The following is a 27,367-nucleotide window of genomic DNA, read 5'->3' as shown; positions in this document are numbered from 1 at the left end:
TGCTCTTTCCTCTAATTAGACCCCTCTTCAAGATGTTTGTCTATAACCAACACCAAGTCACCAGTGTAGAGAGTTCCATAACCCATACTTGTGCTGTTTTATAGGAGCAAAGCTGTGAGTTTTTTATCTTCTTCTTTGTTGGTGTGATTTTCTTTGTGTGCTTTAACTTCATTATGATCCTTTCAAATGTGATTTTGGGTCAAGTTTGCTGGCATGTGAAACAAATCTGTTCTCTTTTCATTTGTGTTTTGCTCATTTTTTAAGATCTTTCAATCCGTATACCTGCTGAAATTAAATCAGGTTCAGTCATAAACTCTTTGAACAGGTCCAATTTATGTTCAATTAGCTCCTCCACAAGTTCGTAAGCCATTGGTGAGATTATGTTCTCCCTTCTCCACGTAGCCAAAAAATCTGATTTTAATTGCTTACTTATGTCATTGTTCTCATCAAGGATTAATGACATGATAGTTTTCATGCAAGCCTACACATTGTCTGGATGATGCTTCCTATATCCACTTAAGAAACCATGAAATATCTGAAGTATCATTCATTCACAATGTAAGTCTAACATGATCATTAACAATATAGCCTTTGCAATAATATCCAATATCTTAGCCCTCTTGCCAAGGGTAGGACCTTTGTCATCCTGTAATCCATACAAGCAGTCCACTATAAATTGTAGGACCTTCTCCAGGATGTTATCAGCATAAGGTGCAACAGGAGCTGTTATTCTGGAGGATTTCACTGAGACAAGTAGCGACTATTAACCTTGCCTCCTCAAATGGATGCTCCAACAACTCATGTTGGACTAATGCAATCATAGAAGGCTGTAAGACCCAATTTAGTAGCTTCCAATCAGACTGATCTACTTTGGTCAAGCAAAGGTCCAGCTCATCCAATTTAAAAAGAAGAGAATCCATACCTTCTATAGTCTCTAATTGTCTCCCCAGGATATAGAGTCCATTCCCTGCTCCGTTTCTTTCTTCAAGTCCAAGTGGTATTAAATTCTTTCGAGAAGAGATTACTTTTCAGTTCTCCCATTGTCTAAATTGTGTTTGCCTGAACCAATTCTGATGCACACTTAAACAACTTGTACTGGTATAATGGCCAACTTGTTCTGATGGTTTAATGTTTACCTTCTTCCACCTACTGGACTGTCTGCTGCTTGGGTAGTTTGTCAGACAATTTGCTAGCTCTCTAGCTGGCAGCTCAGAATTTAAATATTGCAGCTCTCATGCAATTAGTCTTACAGCATAGATGTAACCATTGTACAGTTTAAGACTGCAGCAGTCTTTATTGCAGCTTCCCAACTTACTGAGTATATCAGTTTGGCTGTTTTGTTCCCAACACAGGTAAGTTCTGAAGTAATCTGCAGCCACCCAGAAATTGCTTGACGAAGATCACAAACTAATCAATGATGTAGATAACTTAAAGAGCACAGAACTCCCCAGTACCACCTAATTCCAGGGACTAAAGTCTCAGAAACAATTATATTTCTACAACATTGAACTTCTTACACTTCTGTCAAGGCTAAGAAGATTCTCCTGCTATAAATTATTTTCATGCAAAGTGCAAAGTCCGTGTCTTGATCAGTGAATACATCTTAGACATGCCCACGAATTGTGTAGACTGTGGACAGTCATCCTGCAGAAAGCCATCAGTTGTAAACTTTCCACTGAATCACCAAATAAATGTCTCTGCTCCTGTGAATGAACAACAAAGTTGGGACTCAGTGTTCAGAAATCAAAATACTGGCAAAAACTGGTCTCTTCTATATGGTCTTGGAAGCTGGTGTATGCTTAAAACATTAAAAATCCACCTCGAATCGATCCTAAGATGGAAAGCTCAATCTTTCAAATTTTGGCATCCAACACACATCACTCCAGTAGTTGGGTGAGAGGTTCCTGAGAATTGATATGCCGATTATGGATTCGTCTGCAACTTCCAACACACAAAGGCTGTTATTTATCTCTAGATTTCTTGTTACACCTTTTAGTCTCAACAAAATTCACTTTCAGAATTCAGTTGTGCTGTTGCAAGAATGGTGACACTTAGACTTCAATGCTGATGAAAAATTCTTCGGCAACTACAGGTTAAGGAACAGAAAATTCAAATCACACAGCTATGAACTCATATACACTGCATGATTCTTCTCAGACTGTGTTAATCCAGTACCCCGAAAATGCTCAAGCAGAAAATATAACACCGAGTATTATTGTAATTCACGGGAATGTTATAACTCTTGAGATTCTATATTCTATGCAGCAACATATGACTGGCATTTTATTTCTCCGAACATAGTGCAGCAGGTGTCCAGAATTTTTACCGTATTGTACAAGACTTTACTGTAGCGTTTCTATGCAAATCCAAATCTTATGGTTCAAAAAAATTATAATTCCATAATTTGCAATATGCAAGTTATATGAAATGCACAGGAAAAGCTTTTGAAGGCTTCTTTCATTATTTTTCACGATCTGTATAACGCCCACAGATTATTAGTAATCTTTCCTGCTGAAGTATAAAACTTAGAAATCTCCAGTTTATTTTCCTAGACCTGTTTGAATGCCCATACTTCTCTCACAAAGGTCCTTCACTGTCTGGTCTGAGCCAAAGAGGTAGTTTTTCGTGATTACACTGAGGATGGTCGTCTCGAACAGCTTCTCAGCAAATAGATTTCCTCTAGTCTCTATTATGCCCAAACCGTAATATGTGTATTTTAACAAAAATCCTTCTGCGTCAGTCAGTCCTTGCAATCACGGATTTTGTAGGCATCAACCAAGGACAGAAGCCATTGAAGAAACTATTATTTCTCCAGAATATAGTATGGTCACGATTTAATAAGTTTTGATGCCATATATAATTATTTCTCAGATCTTCAGAGATTGATGCCAACCATACTCAGTGTGCTCCCACTCAGTGAAATGCTTCAGCAATTAACTTTGGGCCCGATAAAATTCCACTTTTGACCTGTAATGGTTTACTGGTTTAAGTATTTGGACTTCAAACATTATTTCGCCTCCAAAAATATCCGTCAAGGCAATTAAATTATAATTGAAGACATCACATAAAACATACCCCTCAAAGTCACGGCTTCACAAATTCTCAGTTTTCAAAATTTCGGACTCAGGTCGCCCAGATTAAATTTGGGATCCACACCACAAAAGTTTTCGGCTTATGAACATAACTGTGCATGTGTAAAATATGCCGTCTGCAATAAGTTATTTTCCAATTTACTGCATTATGTGAGAATGGATTAAGAACTAAAAAATTACTTTCAAAACATGCACAAAAATATTACTTCCATGCTATAGTCTTCACGGTGAATAAATATGGCACAAATCTTTCCTTATGCATTCAAAGCTCCGACTATGGATATACTATTTCAAGGATTTCTACATGCCAATTATTTTTGACACTTGAACAATTTCAGACCCAAATATATTATATGCTTTCCATCTGAATGAAATATATCTGCTCTCAACCCAAATGAAAACTTTTCCAGAATTGCAACCTCACAGGTTGGCGGGATGTACTGCTCTGATACTACTGTAAATCCCAATAGGATATTATCTTTAACTTTACTCAATATAATTTTCAGATAAATGATGCAATGTAAATCAGCAATATAACTAGTAAATGGTCATTAAAATCCCTCAGAATATGTTATTGCATTATACATCAGCAATACAATAACCAAATATCAAGTCCATTTTTAAATACAGAAAATATAGTCAGATTGGGAATAACGATAAAATGCACCTGTGATCCCAAGTGTGAATTCTGACATGAATCCACCACAAGATGAATTGGGGCTACATCCAATCCACCCAAGAAGAGCCTGAAGGGTTCCATCCTGAGGATCCTCAACAAGAGAAAGCTAGCAGCTTCCCAAAGTTCTCCAAAGACAAACCAGTAAACAAGTCCCAAATCCAAGCATAATCAAATGAAACCGTCTCTACTCCTTTTATTGTCCGAAGCCATAGCTCTTCAGCTTCCTCTACCCGCCTCCTTGTCATTTTCTCTTATTAATGCCCCTTTGATATTAAATTGACCCTTTTATAAATCGGCATTGAGCTCTCATAAGCCAAATTAAATATATTAGGGATTTGACTCAAGAATTTTTAATGTCCGAGAAGGGGGACATTACTAAAAATTCCTCAAGTCTTTGCATTTTAAGAGATCACATTTTGCTGATACTAGTTTTTAAACCGGTTCAATCACTATGTCTATGTTTAAAGATTTTATTTACCAGGGCATTTATTGCTTAGATAGTTAGTGCATTTATATATATCTAGATCAGCTTGTTTGGTTTGTCTACTCATGTATGGAGATGCATCTCCTTATTGAATTTTGCAAAAATAATGCATTTCTAATTAAACTTTAGCAATTTTTCTAGTGCCCAATATTTTTTTGACTTATCTCCGATATTTGCCGATATTTTTTTCCTTGCCCTTGGCGATAAGTGCTGATAACAATCTTTTGAACTATGACAGCTTCAACTAACCCAAATAGTAAAGTTTTTGCAAAATCAAGTATAATTTAATTTCAAATAAATAAAAATAATGTAATTAAAAAATCTAAGATAAATATATTTATAAAATATTGACAGCATCTCATGCATGCATTTCTTTGGTATAACATTTAATAAATATTATAATTTAATTATTAGCAAATGTCATATATAATTATATTCTATATAACATCATTTATAATGTATGTTCTATACAGTAGCATTCTATATAACCTCATCAATAATGTATATTCTATAGAGTAACATTATATATCATTATCATATATAGATACTGTGGATTATGGAGCATCAGTGTTCTTATAATTGATACACACACACATCACTGTGGAAGGAGGGAAGTTGAAATGGGATGGATTGTGAATTGTTTTATGATTAATGTTCCAGTTGCTCCATTGCTTGGCTTCCAATATCTTTAGTACAATCATTTCTCAGCTGGCTGAAATCTGCCTTGTAACAAACAGCTTCTAGTTAGTCTGTACACAGTCTCTCATGTTTCCTGTATACCTAGGATAAATTTTTGAAGGTGTGTGCTATGTGTCTTCACAATAGATCACCATTTACACAGTAAAAGAAATAGATTCTGTTGAATTGCAGTGTGGCGGATTAAGGGTCTTTGCAATAGATCATTAGTTAACTTTTACATAATCAAAGGAATAGACTATGGATTTCTGCAATTTGAGTGACTGAAGCATTCTTTTTGTTAGCAGTGAATTGTTGAAAGTGAACCAATCTGACTAGTTTCCTTGGCAGGTAATGAAACAAAATTGGGCATGAGCAGAGGTCTACCAGAACCTAAGCTTACAGCTGTAGATGCAATGATTGACAAGCTGACTGGCGCAATTTTTTTGTTCCAGTTAGTTGTCGTTATCATTCTCGGTGTTGCTGGGAATGCTTGGAAGGCTTCTGAAGCATGGAAGGTATGTCACTGTACTTCAATTATCAGGACTGTACGTAACCTTTGTGATTAGGTAAGTATCATAAAGTTGCATGTTTCTATAAACCTAATGCACTAATATAAATCTTCTTGCCATAATCAATAGTTGATTGCAATTTTCATTTCCCCATCCTTGGTATCTTTATTTAGGTTTGATGAAATCGTCATTGCTCTTTTGGGTTTCCCCTTTATCTCTGTAAACTTTAGGGTTGTTTTGCGTAACAGGATATACTATTTTATTCAAGTATCCATACTTGTAGTATTCCTTTTTGTGTACTTGGACATTATTTCATATTTGTAACATTCTTTACACCAGAAAGGAATGTATTTAAGCCTAGTGTGTAACATACGAATTTTCATAACCAAATTTTAATCTCAAACAAATCTATTTCCACAAGTAACAGTCTTCATTTCACATGACAATGATTTCTACTAACTGATTATAACTAAAAGAAACTCTTTTCAATCTATCTTACATATTCAACTGATTTCACGAGAAATAGAAAGAGATATCTATGTATTGCTAACAATTTAACTATTTGTAATTGTTCAATTGAAAATAAAGTAACGACTAATTATATCAACTGAGAAGTTTATTCAACATATAGGTGAATGTTTTCTCCATCTTAAAATGAAAGAGGTAAAAAGTGAAAGGAACATACAGTAATAACAAAGAATCTCTTTAACTCGTTGTCCAAGCCTCGGCATTGGTGACAGGAGAAGCATTGACATAGGGTTAACCTCCCAACCGCGGACCATTACTTATCCCCACACATTTTAAATTAATAGAATGACCCTCCCTACCTTGGGATTGGGCTTGGAATGTTCATAAGCCCAGCCATCTGAGTAATAAAGTGGGTTGAAGTCCCAATAGTTATTCTCCAAAATAACTGAAGCGTCTGGATAATCAACAAAGATCACATGTTCGGCACATTTGCCTAATTTCTACCCTGGCCAAGGATTTCAAGTTGGGTCTACAAACCCGATTTCCACCACTCGACTTGACAACATATTACATAACACGAACATGCATGAGCTATTATAGTTTTTAGCATATTATTTATCTGATCTAATTCCATTCTTACTTGTGCAAACTCTTTCACCTCCTCACCATTTTCAGGCTAGCATGCCGGTGATTCCTAGGTGTTTACGAGTTTATATCCACTGCTTTTGCTTTACACCTCTTCACCTATTTTGGCAATATTGCCAGTGAATTCCTCGGTGTTCAGATTACATGATTTCAATTCCATCTCTATGTGATATAAAAGAATGTACTATATTCTGAGCTGAGATATTTATTGACACATGATTGATATGCTTTCATGATTAAGTATCATCAATGGTAATCATGTTCCATATTCTAAAATCTATATTTTCTTCCCTTGAATTCGGTCTGAAATAAGTAGACATCAACATTATAGATTTTATGCAACATGGGCTCAAGGATACAGTTGATGCAAAATAGCATGCTGCCAACCACATGATATCTTTGTTATCCTTAATCTTTAGCCATATAAATTGCTTATTTGAGTCCTCTTTCTCTACTCTTATGTTTTTGTTCCACATATCTTTTATCAAGATAGTAATCTCTCCATGACCTTTACTTGTCTTCATTTCTTCATTCCATACTGAATTTAATGTACCCTTCAAAATTTGGAATCCTACATCCTTCGTGTTCATGTGTTTCTACGAGGCAAATGATGTCTTGCCTGTTGGCTATGGGCCCCAACCCCAGTCCTCTTCTCCACAGGTAACCTCTACAATTCCAACTTACCATGTCTAGGTACTCTCTTGGGGCTACACCATCAACATTATTCATTCCAAGAGAATACAAGTTCTTTTGAAGAAAAGTATTGTTTAGTAGGAACTTCGTCCAATACAATGATTTTATCTTATCCCATGGTTCCTTAGAGTTGTTTGCCACTAAATTGAGGGCTTATTTTTTATACTCAGTTTATTGATCTCTATTGACAAGATCTTACATCTTGGGCTTCAAATTTTTTTAACTCAAAGATCTCACTTATAATTTTTCTCTTTATCCTAGACGTGTTTACAATGTCCCGATGTCCCATCGTCTCCAACAAACCTATGCAAGAGAAGCAGTGGTGTCAATATTTTTAATGCAATATAATAGAAGTAATGATAGACTCATAATGCAACATGACCATGTACCCTAGGAAACTGTTTTGTGAAAAATCCCAGCAAAAGTCACACTCACTCATCTTGACTATTGTTCACAATGCAATAAGATATTTCTCATTTGTGCTTGGGCTTAATCCTAATCCTTGTGCATGTACTTACATGCACAAATCTTAAGGACAACTGGTAAATAGTATTAGAATAAAATGAGTACATATATACCAAGGACAAGTCATTTAAAGTTTAAACCCAATAGCCGAGTTCAAATTATAATGAATGATAATAGAGAGGGGTGCCTTTCCACTAACCACTTTTTAACGAATGGTAACAGATGCCGAGATAAGATAATAATATTAATATCCAACGAAAAACCACAAGGGTTTATGGGACTGCGCATACAAACAAAAGAGTCAGCAACAACTGGAGCACGGAAAGGTGATTGATAAGAAACAAAACAAGACACAAGATTAAGAGACACAAGGTAAGGACTAAGAATCCTTCCTTGGTACAAAGTAATCAGTCATAGAAGGATATAACTGTGGACTATTCAAAGTCATAGATCGTCACCCAGAACCGTTGGAGGACTATCGCTGCTTGGAAAGATTGGTACAATGTTTGACCGATCTGGAGGGAGTGATGTTGGATGGCCTTTTCACACCCTGTGGCAGAGACAAGGGGGAGAAAAAGGCAGTGATGAGCTAGTATGAGGTATGACCCTGAGATGTGACTGACTAAAGGGTATGCTCACGAAGCTAGGTGGCCTCCCGAAGATAAAGTGCAAGACATCGCTGGTCAACAGAGCTGAAGAACTTTGAAAGAGAGAAACAATCTCTGAATAGACAATAAAATCTCCCTCTGATCTTATAGTAGATAGGACAATGAAATATGAAGTGGGTCTCAGTCTTGTAAAGTTTACTTACAAATTTCCTTTGCAATGCTGAAGTAAGTATATTTCTTGCAAGTACAGTCAATGCCAATGAAGAATACAAGTGCTGCATAGTATATACAAATCAAATGCTGCATATGTAAACATAGAAAAATGTTTCTTGTTACTTTATAACTCAACCATGAGCATTACTTCCTATTATTGTTTTGAAAATAATTTAAGTCCAAGGAGTTCAGCTTAATAGGTTAAATTGCTGGTTTGTAGTGGAGGATGTCCAAGTTCAAATCCACATAGGGACATCTAAGTGAAATTCTAAGTTTTAACTCATGGTCTTCCATAGTTGGCTTCTAGTATGGATGTGGTTTCGGAATTAAGTGGATTTCTAAGTAGGGTCTTGGTCTTCCATGGGATTTATTGTTTGTTTGCTCATAAAGAACTTGCATTAGTCCCCCCCTAGGTGCTTGCTAGAGATTGTATTGTTAATGTGTTGATGCTTGTATAAGTGACTTTTTGTGAACATATGCTATAAAAAAAATGATATTCAAAGCCAACAGTCTAGTGGATATTTACTATAAGTCTACTTTGGCATCCATTTTTCTTGATTATTATGATTCCTTGGATGTTCACTCATTGCTATCTTATGCATTTAATCCTAGAACCAAACTCGATTTTGCATTTAATTTTTTAAAATGATTACTGAGATGGTCACTTTATAGGATAGGTAAAAGCTTGGATGACATCACAACTCAAATCTTATTGTTTTTTTGCAGAAATGGTATGTGCAGTATCCAAAAAATGGGCCATGGTACGAGTTTATTGTAATTCCACTGCGTTTTGAGCTTCTATGCTCAATTATGATTCCCATATCTATTAAGGTTTGCCCTCTCCTCTGAAAAGAAGCATCACTTTCTATCAATTTAAAGAAAATTAGGATCACTCTAATTTAATATTGGTGTGTTTAATATTAGTGTGCTTCAATTTTCTAGTTCTTTACATATTCATATATGTAGATATATGTAGCTCATATTGATTTTATGATTGCAATGCTGGAAAGTATACATTCCACATGTTACAAATGGTGCTCTTATTGTATTGCTAATATTCTTGCTGTAAATTTTCATGGATAGTTGGAGATCAATATGTGAAAAGGAATTCTATTTTAGAAATTCATATTGTTCAGTGAACTATGAAGTATGCTATATATGGTTGAGGTGAACAGATTGTTGGTGCCCATATTTCCAGCTCATTGTGGACCTGAAAATGACCATGGTGAAAGTGTACAATGGAAGCTCACTTAGCAAGAAATAAAATCACATTGGAATAATATATATTTTTGAAATCATTGAATGAATGCATGTTGCTCTTATATTATCCTCTAATACTTTATTTGTTTGAATCAAATGTTTGAGAATGCATTATTAAATTTGCTCACATTAAAGAATCCACTATGCTTTTTGAAAGCCCTGGTCCTGTGCCATGGATGAGAACATTCTAATGTGGGTCAGCCTGTTGAATAAATAATGTTCATTGAGGGAATGATCCTAAACCCCGATTAAATATACTCAAATTTAATCATTAACTTTGGTAGTGAAGCAAATAAACTGTGCCGATAAACTTTTTAAGTTTATATGACTGCCTATAAGGCAATGTATAATCAATCAATAAGTTATAAATTGTGGGGACTGGGGACCATATTTCAAAGTTAAAGGGTTTTTAATCTTGAGAAAACTCAGTTCATCTGAGTGGCAGTCGTTATAAATTGTGGGGACTGGGGACCATATTTCAAAGTTAAAGGGTTTTTAATCTTGAGAAAACTCAGTTCATCTGAGTGGCAGTCTTGGGCAGATCTATTAAGATTTTTGAAAAATCATTTTTTCTTCTATGCTTTTGTTTTTTTCTTATTTGAGGACACTTAGAGCAAAATTTGTTGATGCAACACTTCAACCATGATACTGTACAAGCTAGATTAATTAGTTCACGACTCAAGCTTTACAATGCATATACAATCTTAACATTTTGAGAAAGGGATAAGAGTTCTGATCCCACGAGTAGGGGTATCAAAATTACATAACTCCAATTAACATTTTAGGTTTCTTTATACATATCTCCTTAGCTAGCTGATTAACTTCCAAGCACTATAAATGAATGCGTTTGAAGGAATACAATATGACTCATAGTCTTAATGTTTTGATATGTCGACGTTATGTTCAATCTTGAAACATTGGCAAACATAAGTACATACATCGCATTAGCGATCTTACAATGGAAAGAGCTCTCATGGTGTCATCATCGAGAAGGTTTTCTTACTTTAGCCTAGTTGGTGATCTTAGAAATATAAGATTTTCTTTTGTATTAGAAATGTTACCAGTACATCCCTTAGCATAGGTTATGCACACAAGAAATATCTTTGATATCGTTCCTGACTTTGCAAATCGAATATGTATATGTATTTGGAGGCATGGACGTGGATGAGTCTATTAGCATATTTGAGCTTTAGTAATGTAGGTTGTCTTGGATCTCAGGAGTTTGTGTCTAGGTTTGTTCGGCATTAGTAACGTAATTGGAGACATGCATAGGCTGGCCCATTTCGATACTTACCAAGATCACATTGAGGCACATTTGAATTCTATGTTTTGATGTGGTGTAATAATCACGAGTTCTCACATAGCTCTTGAAGGCCTTTCCCAACATCCCATACGCATAGAAGAAGTCCCAAAAATCATTGTATCCCATTGAAATGCTCTCCTTTATAATATTTGTCTTATACCCATTGAGTTTGTTGTCGAGGTTTTCATTGTGGAGTTGAGCATGGCGATCAACAACATCCATCTAGTCGTGCTCATTGGAGAGTGAGAAAGGAGAAGAGGGGACAAGTCCTTCTTGAGCTTGTGCAGAAAATCTTTGAGAAACGTTGTGTTGTCGCCCTTCTTAATCTCATGATAGGCTATTTGCAGGGCTTCCAAGTCCATGCTTTTATTTCCACACCTGGGCCATGAACATTAGGCTCATAATCTTCGTTCTCCCATTGTAAAGAGAAGCATCTACCTCCACATCCATTCGCTCATTGCTCATCATGTACTATCTCGAATGGAAATTCTACTAATTTTTCTCAAAAACAGATTTCAGCACCGATAGATAACTCACGCAAACCAAACCAGTAATATAAATGTAATATCCTCCCTTGATTTGAACTTTGACTTGCAGAAATTTAACTTAAGGAATATTGTCAAACACTTTGTATGCAAACTCATAAAGCTGATTTCCTCAATAAATTGCTTTCCAATGAGTAGATTTACGAACAACTATGAAGTGACATTAAAATGCATAATACACATCATAACATTTTCACAAACACTTGGCACACATTCAATAGTATATGAAAAATCTGGAAACTCTTTCAATCTGCTAATAAAGGGTGATTTTTAAATGTAGATGTGCACTTACAGCTGCCTTAAAGGCTGCAACAACTATTTAGACTTGTATTCAACAATTATTATGCAAAATATCAAAATTTGACAGAAGAAACCTGGAATTAGTTGCCGTAGTATTTTGCAGATGTAGTCGGCCAGCCCTCCAAACTTCTAATCAGCCGGAAAAACAAGTAAACTTGATACCAACACTGTTCACGCCGTACTGTAGCAAAATACTGTTCATGCCAACTGTAGCAAAATACTGTTCATGCAGCACTATAGCAATAACTAACTTCAGATCTGCACCTCAAACCCTTGTAAATTTCTTTATGCAAACGCCCCAAATGAAACCCGGTGTGTTTCCTAAAGTGAAAACACCCTTGATCCTCCTGACCGTGTCTTCCAACAACGAAGAGAATGCTAGCAAAGAGGGATTCCGTCCTCCAAGCCCGATAATCAGATATCCAGCAACATAACATTAATCTTCATCCAAGCATACAAAAAAAAAGCTCTTCCATTTCTTTTATAGTGTTCTCACAAAAGCTCAATCCTTCGTTTTCTCAATGTGGGATAAAACATAACTCCCTTTATGTACCTTATGTCTCCAATGTGTTATAAAAATAAAGGGAACTCTTTTAATTTAAATATTTCCCACAAACTATAGTCTATGCATTAATAAAGTTAAATATTTAAATTTAACTTTATAAAATGGCTTTATCAATGCATAACAAATCTTATCAATGATAAATAAGTCTTCCTGTCGATTTTAAACAATTACCATCGACATACCACTGTGACTGAATGTCCGGCCATGTCCAAGATGACTTACTATAAATAGTAAGTATGCCCAAAATTGCCTCAGAACCCCTCAGAAAGACCTGCAACTGAAACTGTCTAGGCCAAGTGGCCTCTAAGCCCCTTTAATGTCCTAGTTAGCCTACGGGACTGTGGGGAAATAGGCTAACGACAACATCATGCTATGAATGCTAGAAAGGGGACATTACAATAAACCAACAAATAATTCGATAAATGCTCATTAAAATACCTTCAATGTTTTTGCATTATACATCGGCAATTCAATAACTAGATATCAAAACCTAATCATAAACACAACAATAATAGTCAGATTGGAAACATATTGGAAGAACCTGTAAAAGTAAAACCCAGCGTGAACCCTCACTGGAGTCCACTGCAGTGATGAACCAAGGCTACGTCCAATCCACCAACAATGGCATGAAGGTTTGCATCCTCAAGTTTGAAATGGAAGATGTAAACTCTCCCAATGTTTCTCCAAGAGAAGTTCGAGTTCTCCAAAACAAAGCAATAATCCAAGCATAATGAAATGAGCTTGTCCGCCATTTAAAGACCCAACTTGTGACTCTTTAGCTTCTGTATTCTTGTCCCTGACCCTCATGCCAACTCATCTCTTATTCACTCTCCTTTAATTAAAATTTGACTTAATAATTCTGTATTAAGCTCTCAAAGGTCATATATTGGATTGGACTATCAGTTTTTAATGTCCCAGAAAAAAAGGGACATTACAGTCCTCCCCCCATGAGATTGTTTGGCCTCAAACAACTGCAAGCATGCAACCACAATACCTGGGTCGCATATCAACATCATGAATGATGCTCTTACAATCTGCTGCACTACTGTGATATGACCGAAGGAATGAGAATTGCAAAGCCATTCACCGTCTTCCCATAATAACAATACATCAAGCATGCTAATGCCGGGATCTCGAACCGTGTTGTCATGACCATCAGATATGATGAGATAGAAATGTATCTAGGAGCTATGTATATCATAGTAGATGGTGAGGACCCAACCTAAATTGTTGATATAAGAGACAAGCTACTCAATTGCTGAAATCAACACCATGGGCACATAAATACCATACTGTTGTCATCAATCTGGAGAACCCCTAAGTACATAGGTGCTTTGAGTAAGAATGAGGCTGAAAAACAATCCCTTATGATCAAAACATAACTCTCATCAATCCTCCACCAAGCTCTATTCAATGGCTGATGTTTGAAATCCATCCAACTCATATATGGGTGGGAATCTGGAACCATATATGGACTGATCAAAGGATGAGCGACCATAGTCAATTCACTACACCAATTCTATGACCAAGATTCACTGCTAGGAACTATTTCTGGATCCAAAATTCTGATGTTAAGATCATCCTCTTCATGACAATCAAAATGAGCTCCTTCATTTATCTCAAAATGGGGATTATCGGAAGTCCAATCAGCATCTACTTCAAACAAGGGTTTGTCTACAAGCTGAATGTGATCTGAAATTTGGGTACTTGGTCTTTTGGGACATCTATCCAAGTCATAAGTTTGCTGAATGCTATCACGTTCATTAATTACTTCTTGGAAAAACTCCTACCTCTCTTTACTCTCGTGCTCCCTAGTATGATTTGTGACTCTAACCTGATTTTTTGCTTCATGAAGAACAATTTGTGTATCATCCAATGTCTCATGAGCATACTTAAGCTCCTTGTTTACCTCTATAATCTCATTCTTTCCTTTACTCAACTAATCAACATATATTCCAGCAACCTTAAGAATATAATCCCTGTCAGAAAGCAAACATAAATAAACCGATTTCATATATTCAAGGGCTGTTTTGACTACTTGCAAATTAGCAACAAACAAATCTCCTTCCACTCGCTTTTGAGCCTTCCTATGGAGATCCTCAACCATCCTGTGAGTGCTGTCATAACTTACCAAAGATGCCACAATCATGTCTTCGCTAACCTTCAACTATTTTTTAAGGCATGCATCTGATTATTGTCATGTTGATACAACTCATTGTCTTGTAGTGTCATCTTGGATTGTTCCTTAAAGTTAATATCATGCATATAAGAAACACATGGTTCATTACACCTCTCAAAAATATAATCGTAGGCTTCAATTTTTTTGTTCCTTTCATTTACATGCAAAGGCAAAAGTGTTGCTAGGTTATCGTTTTCATGCAAAGGCTCATCATACAAAGACTCCAACATGCTATTACTTCGAGTACAACCAACCTCATCAACATGTTTGTCAAGGCTAACCTCCAAATCACCAATGTAGAAACTTGTATGTTCCTTATCCACAGCTGAAATCATCTTATCTACATTTTTCCTAGCGCTGGTCTGAATTTTTTTAGCGTCCTCTTCATTATTACAATTTCCACAAACATGATTGGGTGTACTAGTGTCCTCACATGTCAAGCAAATTTGTTCCTGCCTCATAGGGGTTCCTTTAACTTGTAAACCCACAGAGATCAACTCACTATCTGTCATGCGATCTTGAAATCTGTTGATTCTAGGCTTAATTACTTCCTCCAAGAGCTCAAAGGCTGCAGATGAGATCATCAACTTAAATAGGCCTTTGCAATTTCTATGTTCCCTCCTCCAAAAAGTTAACAAGGTTGACTGCAAACTCTTGCAAATTTCAACATCTACATCAAGAATTGAAGATACGATAGTGTGCATGCAAGTCTTTACACTTCCTGAATGATAGCTCCTAATTTCGAATAGGGAGTATTCTAACAGCTGTAGAATTAAATCATTGCATTCAAGGTCAATCATAATATAAAATAATCTTATCTCTGCCATAATATCCAAAATCTAAACCCTCTTGTCAAAAGCAGGGTCTTTGTCATCATGTGATCCCTTCAAGTTCTTCACTATCAGCTGCAAAACTTTCTTCAACACCACATCATTGTAGGCTTTTTTAGATGCTATTCGCATAATCTCATTGAGACAAGAAGCAACTGCAAGCCTCACATCTTTATGTGGATGTTCCATAAACTTGGGTTGGACCAAGGTAACCATTGAAGGTTTTAAAGCTCAATTTGCGAGCCTACAATCTCCTTGCTCTACATCGGTCAAATATGTTTCTATCTCTTCCAATTTGGAGAGAACATCATATGAGGATTACATTTGTTCTAGTTGCAACTTAAGTATGTATAGCCAACCCAATTATTTTTCTTTCTACAAGTTTCTTAGCGGAGGGCCATTGAATGTATTGTTAAATTCCTCTGAGAAAACATTGCTTTTCAAATCTTCCATGACTATAATTACAACTTTTGTAATGGGCTGCTTAAATCACTTGTTTGCAGATTTATATACCTTGAAGACTTGTTGCCAATCATCTGTTTGTTTCAAGAATGTTATGATATTCGTTCTCTCCTTAATGTTATAAGGTTTGTAGATGAACATGTGTTTGTATAGATGACATATAATATTGGAAATGTCACCACTATAAAATCTCCTATATTGATAAGAGTTTCTAGTTGTAGAATTAAACTATTACAACTGTGACAGTTTGGTGCTGCTACTGAGTGATACCCCAATTCTTGTTTCTTGTGCCAGTGTGAATTTTGACTTGCAACTGCTACTTGAAAATTGAGTCTGCCTCTTGATTTGCAATCCTCTACGCACACGACAATCTTGGCCCTGGTGATCAACAACTTCTCAAATTCCAACAACCCGATATGCCTTCCTTACCAAGCTCTCACTTCTTCAACATACAATGCTTTCTCTTCTTTTGTTTGTGGCACAAGACGGTTAACATAATCCGATTCACCTATCTTTGAGTCTCGTCCAACAAATGTGAAATTAGCAGTCAAGCAATAGAGTTCCCATTTTCAAAAATGTTGGCTGAGCATAGGTAACATTAATGCGGCTACTCGTTGATGCAAAACATTCTCAAAACAATGACTGCTAAGCACTGTTGTAACACTCACTTCAAGATCCTTATATCAAATGAAAATTTTTGCAACCACACTTTATTCCCCAAATTGTCTTCCTAGTTGTCACTTCTTTTCCTTTTACAATCTCGATGAAGCTTGAAGCATGAAAATCAACCAAATATCTTGTTCTTGAACGCCAAATAGTTCGAAGTTGTATTTGACAGAAACTTAATTGTTTGCTAATCCCACTCACAACACGTGCGCTGCCCAACACGCAAACTGCACTCTCCAACTAACTATAGAGAGCTGTTGTTTATTCCGCTCAAACTTTTCCGCTCTCCCTGCTCAACACTTCCCCAAACAATCCTTAATGATTTTCCACCTATTCTCTACTATGGCATTACAACTTCGTCATTTTCAGAATACGAAGAGTCTCTCCAATAACTTACAACTCTTCAATGCCTAGAGCATACACAACACTTAATTTTTGACGGAATATATTTTGTTTTTCATGTTGTTGTTGCTCAACTATTCCACAATTTTTGTTTGCATCCGCTATCTCCTTGTACAGGTTATGCGTTACAATTCGGTGTATGCTCGAGATTCCATAACTCCTTCCTACACTTTTAAAACATTGTGAAAGATGCTTTGCAAAACATAATCGTCTCCCAAAGCTCTGCTCTACCATTTTGCTCGAATATGTAACAATTATTCTCTGTTTCCACCGTCTTCTTTAATAATTGCCTCTCCACTATCGGTTCTTCTTTCCTGTGCAATACAAAAGTATGGTTTCCAGTTATTAGTCTCCTAAAAAGGAATCGATAATTATTAAAATTCCTTTGTATTTTGTCGGTACAAATCTAGTCTCTAGACACACGGCTGCAAATTTCCCTAAGGGATATTGATCTCACTTTTGATGTTCCACCCACTAGTAAATTTGTCGATTCTTATTAAATACAAACTCCTAGCTCGATATCACCACATAAATAATAAACTAGTGAAGGAAAATATCATAGTATCCAGAAATGTTTCAGCTCTTAAATTGGCACTAAATTCCCCTTAGAAACTCATTTCTTATTATGACCCCCTCCAATATATCGATTTGAAATTCAATCACGCTAAAGCCAATAGATTTAACTTGTGATATATCAACTTCCACTTAAAATTTCATAAAGCATCTGATATTGACCTCTTAATACCTTAATTTCTGCAAAATTTGTGTTTGTATCTGAATAAAACTTCACAAGCTAGCAGGAAAACCAGCTTTGATACCACTGTACTATCTTGAATGGATAACTCATGTAAACCAATAGATAACTCATGCAAACCAAACCAGTAATATAAACCAGCAAATAAATCGATAAATGCTCATTAAAATAACTTCAATGTTATTGCATTATACATCAACAATACAATAGCTAAGTATCAAAACCCAATCATAAACACATCAATAATAGTTAGATTGGAAACATATTGGAAGAACTTGTAAAACCCAGTGTGAAGTCTAGCTAGAGTCCATTGTGGTGATGAACCGGGGCTACACCAATGTTTCTCCAAGAGAAACTCGAGTTCTCCAAAATAAAGCAATAACCCAAGCAGAAAGAAATGAGCTTCTCCTCCGCCTTTTAAAGACCCAACCTGTGACTCTTCAACTTTTGTATTCTTGTCCCTGTCGCTCATGACAACTCATCTCTTAATCACTCTCCTTTAATTAAAACTTGACTTAATAATTCTGTATTAAGTCCTCAAAGGTCATATATTGGATTGGCCTATTAGTTTTTAATGTCCCACAAAAAAGGGACATTGCACATCACAACCCCTTCATTTGCATTTGCGACTTCATTCCCATCCATGCCTTCTTCCCAATCGATTTTTCTTGGAGTGGCAATTCTGCAAAAAATTTAAGTTGAATTTGTAATTTTTTGAGTTATAGTTTTTATTTCTAAATCTTAGAGTGAACTTGGCTCTGATACCATGTTAAAGATCCTAGGTTATTAATTTGCTATAATTTGTAATATCACTTTTTTTTTTTTTGTGTGTTTCAAGTTACCTTCTCAAAGCATATGTTTATGATCTTAAGAGGCATGTCTCTTTAACTCTCATTAGTTATCAATAACATTTGCTTATTATCATGATTACGAGTGAGATAATAACTTATATATATTAATAATAATATATATATATATATACACACACTATATCTCATATATCTAATATATGTATATATTAAATGGGTTAATTATATATCTCATATATATACAAGGTACATAATATATATAACTTCAGTGAGTTTTATCTGACTGAAACTACGCTATCTTTAACAATATTAATATAGAGAAAGGAGCCAATGATGAAGTTTTATTGTAGACCAAGTCACCAAAGATGGGAGTGGCAAATCATCCTACAAGGCTGTTCTGGCAGAGCAATCAGTTTCCAAGTGCCTAGAAACCGCTTGCTTCAATGGAAAAATTTCTAGAACTCTTCCTTGTGGAGCCAACTGAGGAATTGATTCCTGAACCGATGGATGTGGAATGGAGACAGAGGCATCTTCCATGCTTCATACCTTGGAGGAGGAGAAAACGGTCAGCCCTCTCTTCTCAGGTTGAAAACATTGTTGTTATCTCCAAATGATGATATGGTAAGAGCTATTAAAACCAAACAATCTTGACTGAAAAGTGTTGCTATCTTTTTTGTTTGCATGGATAATAAATTCTTACCAAATAGAATATTTTTGGATGATAGGTTCAATAATGTTAGGGGTAAAAAGCTTGGGTTTTTTGTGAATTTCAATAGAATGATCCAAAGAGGGCTTTTTGTTATGTTCTTGAAGAATCATAGTATGTAGGAAAGAGTTTTAAAGAAGGATTATTGGAATATTGCCCAAGCCTTGTTCAGAGCATTCCCATGGTTGCCTATTGGTAATTTGGAAAAGGTCCTAGCCAGGTTGGCTCCTTACTATGCTGAATTCACAGGGGTCCACCCAGATTTTTGGCCATTCATCTTATAGATTTGAAACCCTTGGGGTCGATCCTTAAGGTAGAGGAGTCTACGGTTGATACTAGAATTCTTATTGCATTGGAACCTGAAGTTGATTTTTTTGATGTTATATCGCTGGAGATTGAAGGGGACTCCTTAACATGGGAGATTACCCTTCTTGGAAACTTAGGAGCGTGCTTTCACTGCAAGCACAATGGCCACACGAGGAGAGATTGCCCATCCTTAAAAAATATTCAGAATACTTTTGATGTGGTTGTTGAAGAAAATAATGAAAATTTTCCTCCCAAAGTCAATGAAGAACAAAGAATTAATGTTAACCATATGGAACATAACAATAATAAACCCTCTGATGAAAATAGTAGAAAAGGAAAAGATAATGTTTCTATAGTGAAAAATGGTGATAACTAGAGCTTTGATCATGAGAAAATTGAGGTTAGCATTATCTCCTTGTCTAACCCTCTTTGAAGACTTTCTTGCAAATGACAATGATAAAATTTGAAATAATCCCCGAACTAGTTGACAAACAAAAAAGGTCTTCCTTGTAATGAAACTAAAAGGTGGGTGCCCCCACTAGGAAAAATGCTCAACAAATTGCTTTGGACAGTATTAGAGAAAAAGCTGAAAATTCTAGGAGACTCAAACAGTCATCCTTAGAGCAGACCATCCCCTCATCTGATCCTAAACCCTCCATACCAGACACCAATTGCAAACATATTATTCCCCATGATGCCTCTGGTGAAATGGTGGTGGAAGGTGGAGAACAGTTTACAATAGTCTTGAGCAAAAATAATAACAAGACGAGGAAACTAATTGAGAGACTCACGGTTTTCAGTAATTCAGGGAGTGGGAACAAGCACATTCATTCTAAGATGCCTGAGTGCTTCAGCAGGCTCTACAAGAATAATAAATCCCCAAATCAGTGTTAAGCCATGATGATGAATATACAAAATTGGAGTGTTCGTTGGCTAGAAATATCTGATAAAAAGTACATTGTCAAGAAATTGTGTAGTGGGTTTCATTTGTTTCAAGAAATTAAAGGTGTAGGATACCACACCTATAATACGTTGAAATTCATTTGTGATAAATGCACTTACTAGTCATGATAGAGGCAAGGGCAGAACTGCCCTTCTGATAAGTTTTCAATGGGCTAACAGGATTGTCAAAGGAGTTTCCCCCTTCCAGAGAGCTCAAAAGTGGAGAATATATTAGTATGAGTTTGTAACATATCTGCTGCTAATGACTATAGAGGTAGAGCTATTTCTTGAGATTGACTGACCATTAACCTCCCTAATACAAATTGGGACTTTGTAGGTGTATTGTCTTAAATTGGAAGCACTTCTATTTAATGATGGTTTAGCACCCATTTAATGTGATTTCATCATAAGTTGCATTCAATTTGCATTCTCCAATTTCTTCTTGTCTTTTTAAATTTCTTTTAGATGGACTCGGGGTAGGCTCTAATGGATCCTCCTTGGTATTCCTATTCTAAGACGCAGAGCTCGAGTTAGGACCTATCCCTTTGATGTTTGATTTCATCTTCCAAGCACCAAAATCCCTTATCTGCACCGGAATAGGGCTTTTCTTGAGATTTGCACCTAATTTCCCAAATCAACGCTTGTTCTAGGACCCCAAGGGAATCTTTTTGTTTTTGGGCCTTGGGTTGGGGTTGTATTATGACCCTTCAGCAGGGACATAGTGCGTCCCTACCCCAGGTTAGGGACCTTGGGACCTATTTTGGGTCCCCTTCTCGGGGTTGATCCGAGGCATTATTTTCTTTTCCCGGTTGGTCGACGGGAGAAAGTTTATTCTGAATCCTTTATAAGCACCTCATTTGCCTCATTTTCCATCATTCATATCCATACACATCCACAATCCATATCCATCCAAGCACTCAAACATTCAAGCATTTAAGCCATCTTCAAGTGCATTCAAGAAGATCTTTTTGCAACCCTTTGGAGAGGAGATCTCTTTCATTCAAGGTGCTTTCAAGGAGCTTTAAAGGAGTTCATTTGGTGCTTCATCATCTATCTTCCATTTTCATGCCTCAACCTTTCTAGATCTAGCTTCCTCCATTGGTGATAGTGGAGCTTGTCATCAAGAAAGGGTTTCAACGTTCATCCTTCTACATTCACATCCTCTTGATCCAATCAATTGGTAAAGTGAGCTTATTGCATTTGATTGAGAAATTCTACTATTGTAAGGTGAATTTGTTCGTTTACTTTACTTTTTCAGCATTGCAATTATTTCAATTTCAAGGTTAATTCCTAAACTGGGGTTTCCCATCAACAAAACAAGATATTTTTTCTTGCGGATTACAGACCTTGGAAGGCAAAAAAGAGTGTAGATTTGAATATCGTTTTCATAGGACTTTAGGAAATCCGAAAACAATTTCACGTTTGGACACAAAAGGTTAGGGTTGCACTGCGTCCACATCCAAAAGATTGACCTTGTCTTGGATTGACACTGTCCTTGAAAGTCAACTTTGACCTAGGTCTAAGTGATTTTTAGATTTTGCAGATTTTGTAGTTTCAAGTCCAAACTAGGGTGGTAGTGGTACATGAGGCAGAAATTTAGATCCAATATTACACTCACTTCTCAAGGTTTGTCACTTATTTACTTAACTCTCAACAAATTTACTTTTAATATCTAAAATCTTAATTGCATTCCATAGCTTCTTCCTACATTAGGGTTTTAAGGATCTTCTTGCATTCTTTCTCTAATTCTATAATCATTAGATCTTTGTTTGCATTAGTGTTCCTTCATCATTGGGGCTGTATTAATCTTCTTAAAACTAATAACCTTAGAGTTGGAATTGAAAGGATCAATGTCTTTAAGTTCCCTTTGAGGTATTAGGTCATCCCCAACCCAAAACGTGGAGTAGCTGAGAGCTTTTCCAATTGCTTTACATTTGACCTTGTACATTTTGGTGAACCCAACATCTTACCCCCTTCTATTGGAGTTAGATTTTGCTTGCATTATTTGGTTAAATACATCTCTTGTGATTGCTTTTTATATGTTTTATGTATTTACTTTCATTTAGATGACATTGTGTGCTTCGTGTATGCTTTGTCTTCTTTGTAGATCTAGTTCATACCTCAAGGTTAGATTCCCTTTGTGTGATCTTCCTCTTGCCTTGTTTTGTGTATGAACTGTATTACCTTAAGCTCCGCCTATAGCATTCCCGTGAGGCGAAGTTGTAGGCTCATGGCTTCCTTTGATCTGGTATCTTCTTCTCCCCTCTTTAGAAACCTTGTTGACACTTTGGTTTCCCATGAGCTTAATCCTTCTTTGGAGAATGACTCTTCTCATTCATCTAATGATGAAGATGAGGCTAAAAGATTCCATCCTAAACAAGTTCATAAGCTTGCTACTGAGATTGAAAAAGATGCACAATATGGCTTATTCAAGAGAATCATAATATTGATGCCATTGGTTGTCTTGAGGCTATTAAGAAAGTGATCCATAATCACAAGAATAGTGTTAATCTTTTGCGTGGTCTTACTCACCTTGTCCATTCACATGTTAAGCCTTTGTTTGACTGTTGTATCTCAAATAGGTATGGTTCCACCTGTCACTAGTGTTGAGCCTTTCTTGCCTATTTCCACTTCTATATCTAGCATTCCTACATATGTTCTCCCAATTGTGACCACATCTATTCAACTATCCAATCATTTTATTGTGAGTCTTCCTATTCCTTCTTTTCCTATAAGTGTTTCTCACAACCTTTTTACAATAGAGTTCCTTACACTTATCCTAATCTTCCTACTACTGTGATTCCAAGTGTTCCATATGTAGCACCTTATTCCACACTTTTCCTAGTGTATCCAATTTGTCAATGCCATCTATTTCTTGTAATGATTCCACCATCATTAGCCTTGCTCAAACCGTCTCTTCCTTGTAGCAACACCTTGCTTCCTTAACTCAATCTAGATTTGGTGTGTCGACATATGACATGAATAGTCCTCTGCCCTTAGACATTATTCTTGTCGTTTCCCCTCAACAAGCTGATATGCCTCACCTTGATACTTATAATGGTAAGGGTGATTCCGTGACTCGTCTTAAAACTTCTCAGGTCCGATGTAGTGATAATTCCCATGACCATAAGATTTTAGCCAAGTTGTTTGGCCACACTTTTTCGTGACAAGACCTTGCAATGGTATTGTTCCTTGCCACCTTATTTAGTCAATTCCTTATATCAACTTGCCAATTCTTTTATCCAATAATTTCAAAACAACATTGTTCCTCAAGTGTCCTTGATTGATTTAATGCATTGTAAAGAAGGTACTAAGGAAAAAGTGATTGATATTATTTGTAGATTTAAGCATTTGCATGCTCAAATTTCTTATTCTGTGCTTGATATTGATATTCAACATATGTTTATTGCTAATTTACAAAATGACATTAGAGATAAGATTTTGCTTATTGAATTTACCTCTTTTTCGCTACTTTGTGCAACACTTCATCATTATCAATTACATGTGAGTTAATTTGAGAACACCACTCCAATGGCTTATGTACCAGTTGATAAGAGTGATGCCGCACCTAACAACACATTTCAAAAGCCTAACAAGTATGTCAGATAAACAAAGCAACAAATATAGTAGATGAACAAGTAGTTGTTTCATCCAAGAGTGTCATTGCTTCTCCCTATGTTTTTTTCGGATGAATCATAAGTTTACTCCTTTCATTGAGTCTTTGCATTCTATTATGGGAAGGTTAACTAGTGCCAATGTTATTACACTTCCCCATGTTAAACCACTTATTCCTTCTACAACATCAAGTTCGCACTTTGATTCCAAAGCCTTTTGGCGATATCATCATCATCCTGGCCATAATACTGAGAAGAGTTTTAACTTGAAACATAAGATTCAAGACTTGATTGATTCCAGTGCCTTGTTTGTAGATAATCATGATAGTGATAACAAATTTGTGGCACCTCCTAATCAAAATCTTCAAATCTACACTAATCCTTTACCTCAACACATTACCAATACAATTGCTCAACCCTCTTCTTCCTCTGCTACAGACATTGTTTATGATCACTAGATGGAAGAGGATAGACATGTTGTCAACACTGTGGAACATGCACCTCAACCTCCTCCTCAACCTAAACCTAAGCCTCAACAAAAACCTCAAGTCCAACCTAAGCCTCAACCTACTCTTAAGTGTGGTAGAGAGCTTGCTATTATATTTGATGATCTTGAAACTATTAATGCTCTTGATGCTCCTCTTTACATTGGTGCTGGGGTTGATAAGTCGCCTTCTTATGGTTCTCTTATTGATTCTACTTCCATGGTTAATGTTATCATTGAGGAACATCTTTTTACCATGCAGTGTGACTTTTATGATTCAATTGATACTTGGATTCAAACTTGTAATGGTTTCTTGTATCAACCTCATGGTTCCATTTCCTTGTTTGTTGAACTTTGTAGTAAAGTGGTGGATACTACCTTTATTGTCATCCCTACTTCCGATCAATTCCAAGTGAAGTTTGGTTTACCTTGGTTGACTTCCATGCAAGCTATTGCTTCTCCTCTTCATAAATGTATTAAATTCCTACACGACGGTGAAATTAAGACAATTAATCATAGTCCTTACCATCCTTCTAGGGCTACGAATTGTGCTCCACGTGACTTCTTTTCGCCTTCTATCCCTACTAGACCTCTTACTCGTCCTAATTTCCTTTCCCAATCATATCAAGCTTATAAGCATAGAAAGATTGTTGAGTTGAGTATGCCTAAGGATCTTACTCGTGGTCTTTTGCCTACACCTTCCACACCCATTTCTTCAAATTCTTCAACATCTATGGGACACCACCTCTTGCATCACGTGCTCCCCCTCCTGTGGTTCCTCCTTGTGCATCTCAACCTGCTATGGTTCCTTCTATTCTCCTGTCCCAAGGTGGAAAGAAACCTATCTCTATTGATCCTTCTTCTTCTTAACCAATTTCTAGCAAGATCAAACACAACCGATATGCCCGTGATCAAACACAACCAAGCTAGAGCTAAGGTCCATTTGCATGCTTCTCATTCTTCTTCTTCTTCCATTGACCAACCTATGTCTGTAGAGAAAACTCATATTGATGAGATAGATAAATATGATATTTGCATTTTGGATTCTATTGCTATTAATCTTGATGAAGAAGATTGATGAGATAGATAAATATGATATTTGCATTTTGGATTCTATTGCTATTAATCTTGATGAAGAAGATTCATTAGATGATCTAGCTAATAATAATGATTAAGAGTATGAGACTATTGATCTCAACAATGATTTGCCTAACATGCTTTTAAGACAACTTTCATTTACATCTAGTCTTGAGCATAGTGACCCTCATGAGGGTCTTTGTTAAGGACTAGCTATTGTCCCAGTTGTGTTGGATGTTACTCTTGCGAGTTGTCCACCTTCCCTACATGATAAAGACCGAGATTTGTGAGGCAGGCGATGCGCTTGAAGTGGTTTCCCTAGCATAGTAGCTATTGTGTGTTTGCTTGTTTTGATGTGCTTCCCCTATATTGTGCTCTCTATATGTTTGTTTAAATTTCTTTAAACAACTTTTGCTGCACCATCTCTTTTTGGTCTCCATAATGGTAGTCGAAAAAGGCTCTTCTTTGTAATTCTTACGTGTCTTTCCTCCATTGTGTTATAGTCCTACCTCGTTTGGGTAATGATGAAATTTCTTTTGCAATAATATACATATGTTATTTTATGATCATATTGACCCCGAAGATAGTAGATCCCTTTTGTGCTCTACATATTATGTTCTCATTTCCCTTGACTTGTCTTCTCTTGGTGGCATTTTATTGTGGATATGTCTCTAAGTGGATGTACATATACTCCGTTCAAGCCATTGCTCCCATTTAAGTGTTTGCAATGACTTTAATGTGGGGGCATGCACTCTACTCACTTTTTGCACATACACTTACTTGACAGCCTAGACATACACTTATGAATCTCTTTATGGATTATGCACAATCTTGAAGAATGGATTCTCCTTGCACACCTTTGATCCCTTGAGGAAGTGAGTATCCTTAGGATTGGGAATCTCTTTCTTTTGCACTTTCAATATGCTAAATTCCATACATGGGTAACTCATTAAAAATTAAAAATCATGCTTAGTCCCTTACACAGGTAACACATTTTTTAACTAAATTTTATTGTGTGATTCATGGTGAGATGTACACTTCTCATTGGGCGGGCTAATCTCACCCTTTTTGCTTTGCTTCTCTCCGTCAATGATTTCTCTCTTGTTATAATCTTTGAGTTATCAAAGACTCAAATTTCTTGGGAGCTTGATGGATTCTTTGTTTCCTTGATTATGATAAGATTGTTTTACGCTTTATGCTCTACTTTACCAGGAGTTTTGGTTGAACCCATACTCTTGCTAAAGTGGGGCCTAAATTTATCTTCTTAAGTTGGAAGCACTTCAATTTTATGATGATTTAGCACCCATTTAATGTGATTTCATCATAAATTGCATTCTCCCATTTCTTCTTATCTCATTTGTTTCTCCTAGATGGAATTGGGGTAGGATCTAATGGACCCTTCTTGGTATTCTTATTCTATGGCGCAAAGCTTGAGGTAGGACCTATCCCTTTGATATCCATTTTTATATTCCAATCACCAAAATCCCTTTTTTGTATCAAAACAGGGCTTTCCTGGAGATCTGCACCTAATTTTTCAAAATCAACACCTATTTTGGGACCGTGGGAGAATCCTAGAGTTTTCGGGCCTTGGGTTGAGGTTGTATTATGACCGTACCCCAGGTTAGGGAT

General features: G+C 36.3%; 1 protein-coding gene and 1 pseudogene across 4 annotated transcripts in view; one reads left to right on the top strand and one right to left on the bottom strand.

Moving 5' to 3' along the window:
* ALA2 (aminophospholipid ATPase 2) overlaps positions 1-27,367 on the top strand; it is a 274,747-nt gene that overhangs the window by 55,376 nt on the left and 192,004 nt on the right. For all 4 annotated transcript variants that reach the window (XM_089797980.1, XM_089797978.1, XM_089797979.1 and 1 more), the window contains exons 7-8: positions 5,282-5,448; positions 9,261-9,365. In XM_089797980.1, the coding sequence (XP_089654106.1) occupies positions 5,282-5,448; positions 9,261-9,365 (272 nt within the window). The remainder of the gene's footprint in view (positions 1-5,281; positions 5,449-9,260; positions 9,366-27,367) is intronic.
* LOC149543052 (COP9 signalosome complex subunit 1 pseudogene) lies at positions 10,877-18,457 on the bottom strand (annotated as a pseudogene).

The sequence above is a fragment of the Cupressus sempervirens genome, chromosome 8, assembly GCF_028749045.1.
Source record: "Cupressus sempervirens isolate cs-2001-9-10 chromosome 8, ASM2874904v1, whole genome shotgun sequence".
Taxonomy (NCBI): Eukaryota; Viridiplantae; Streptophyta; class Pinopsida; order Cupressales; family Cupressaceae; genus Cupressus; species Cupressus sempervirens.
This window is presented reverse-complemented; position numbering and strand designations above follow the sequence as displayed.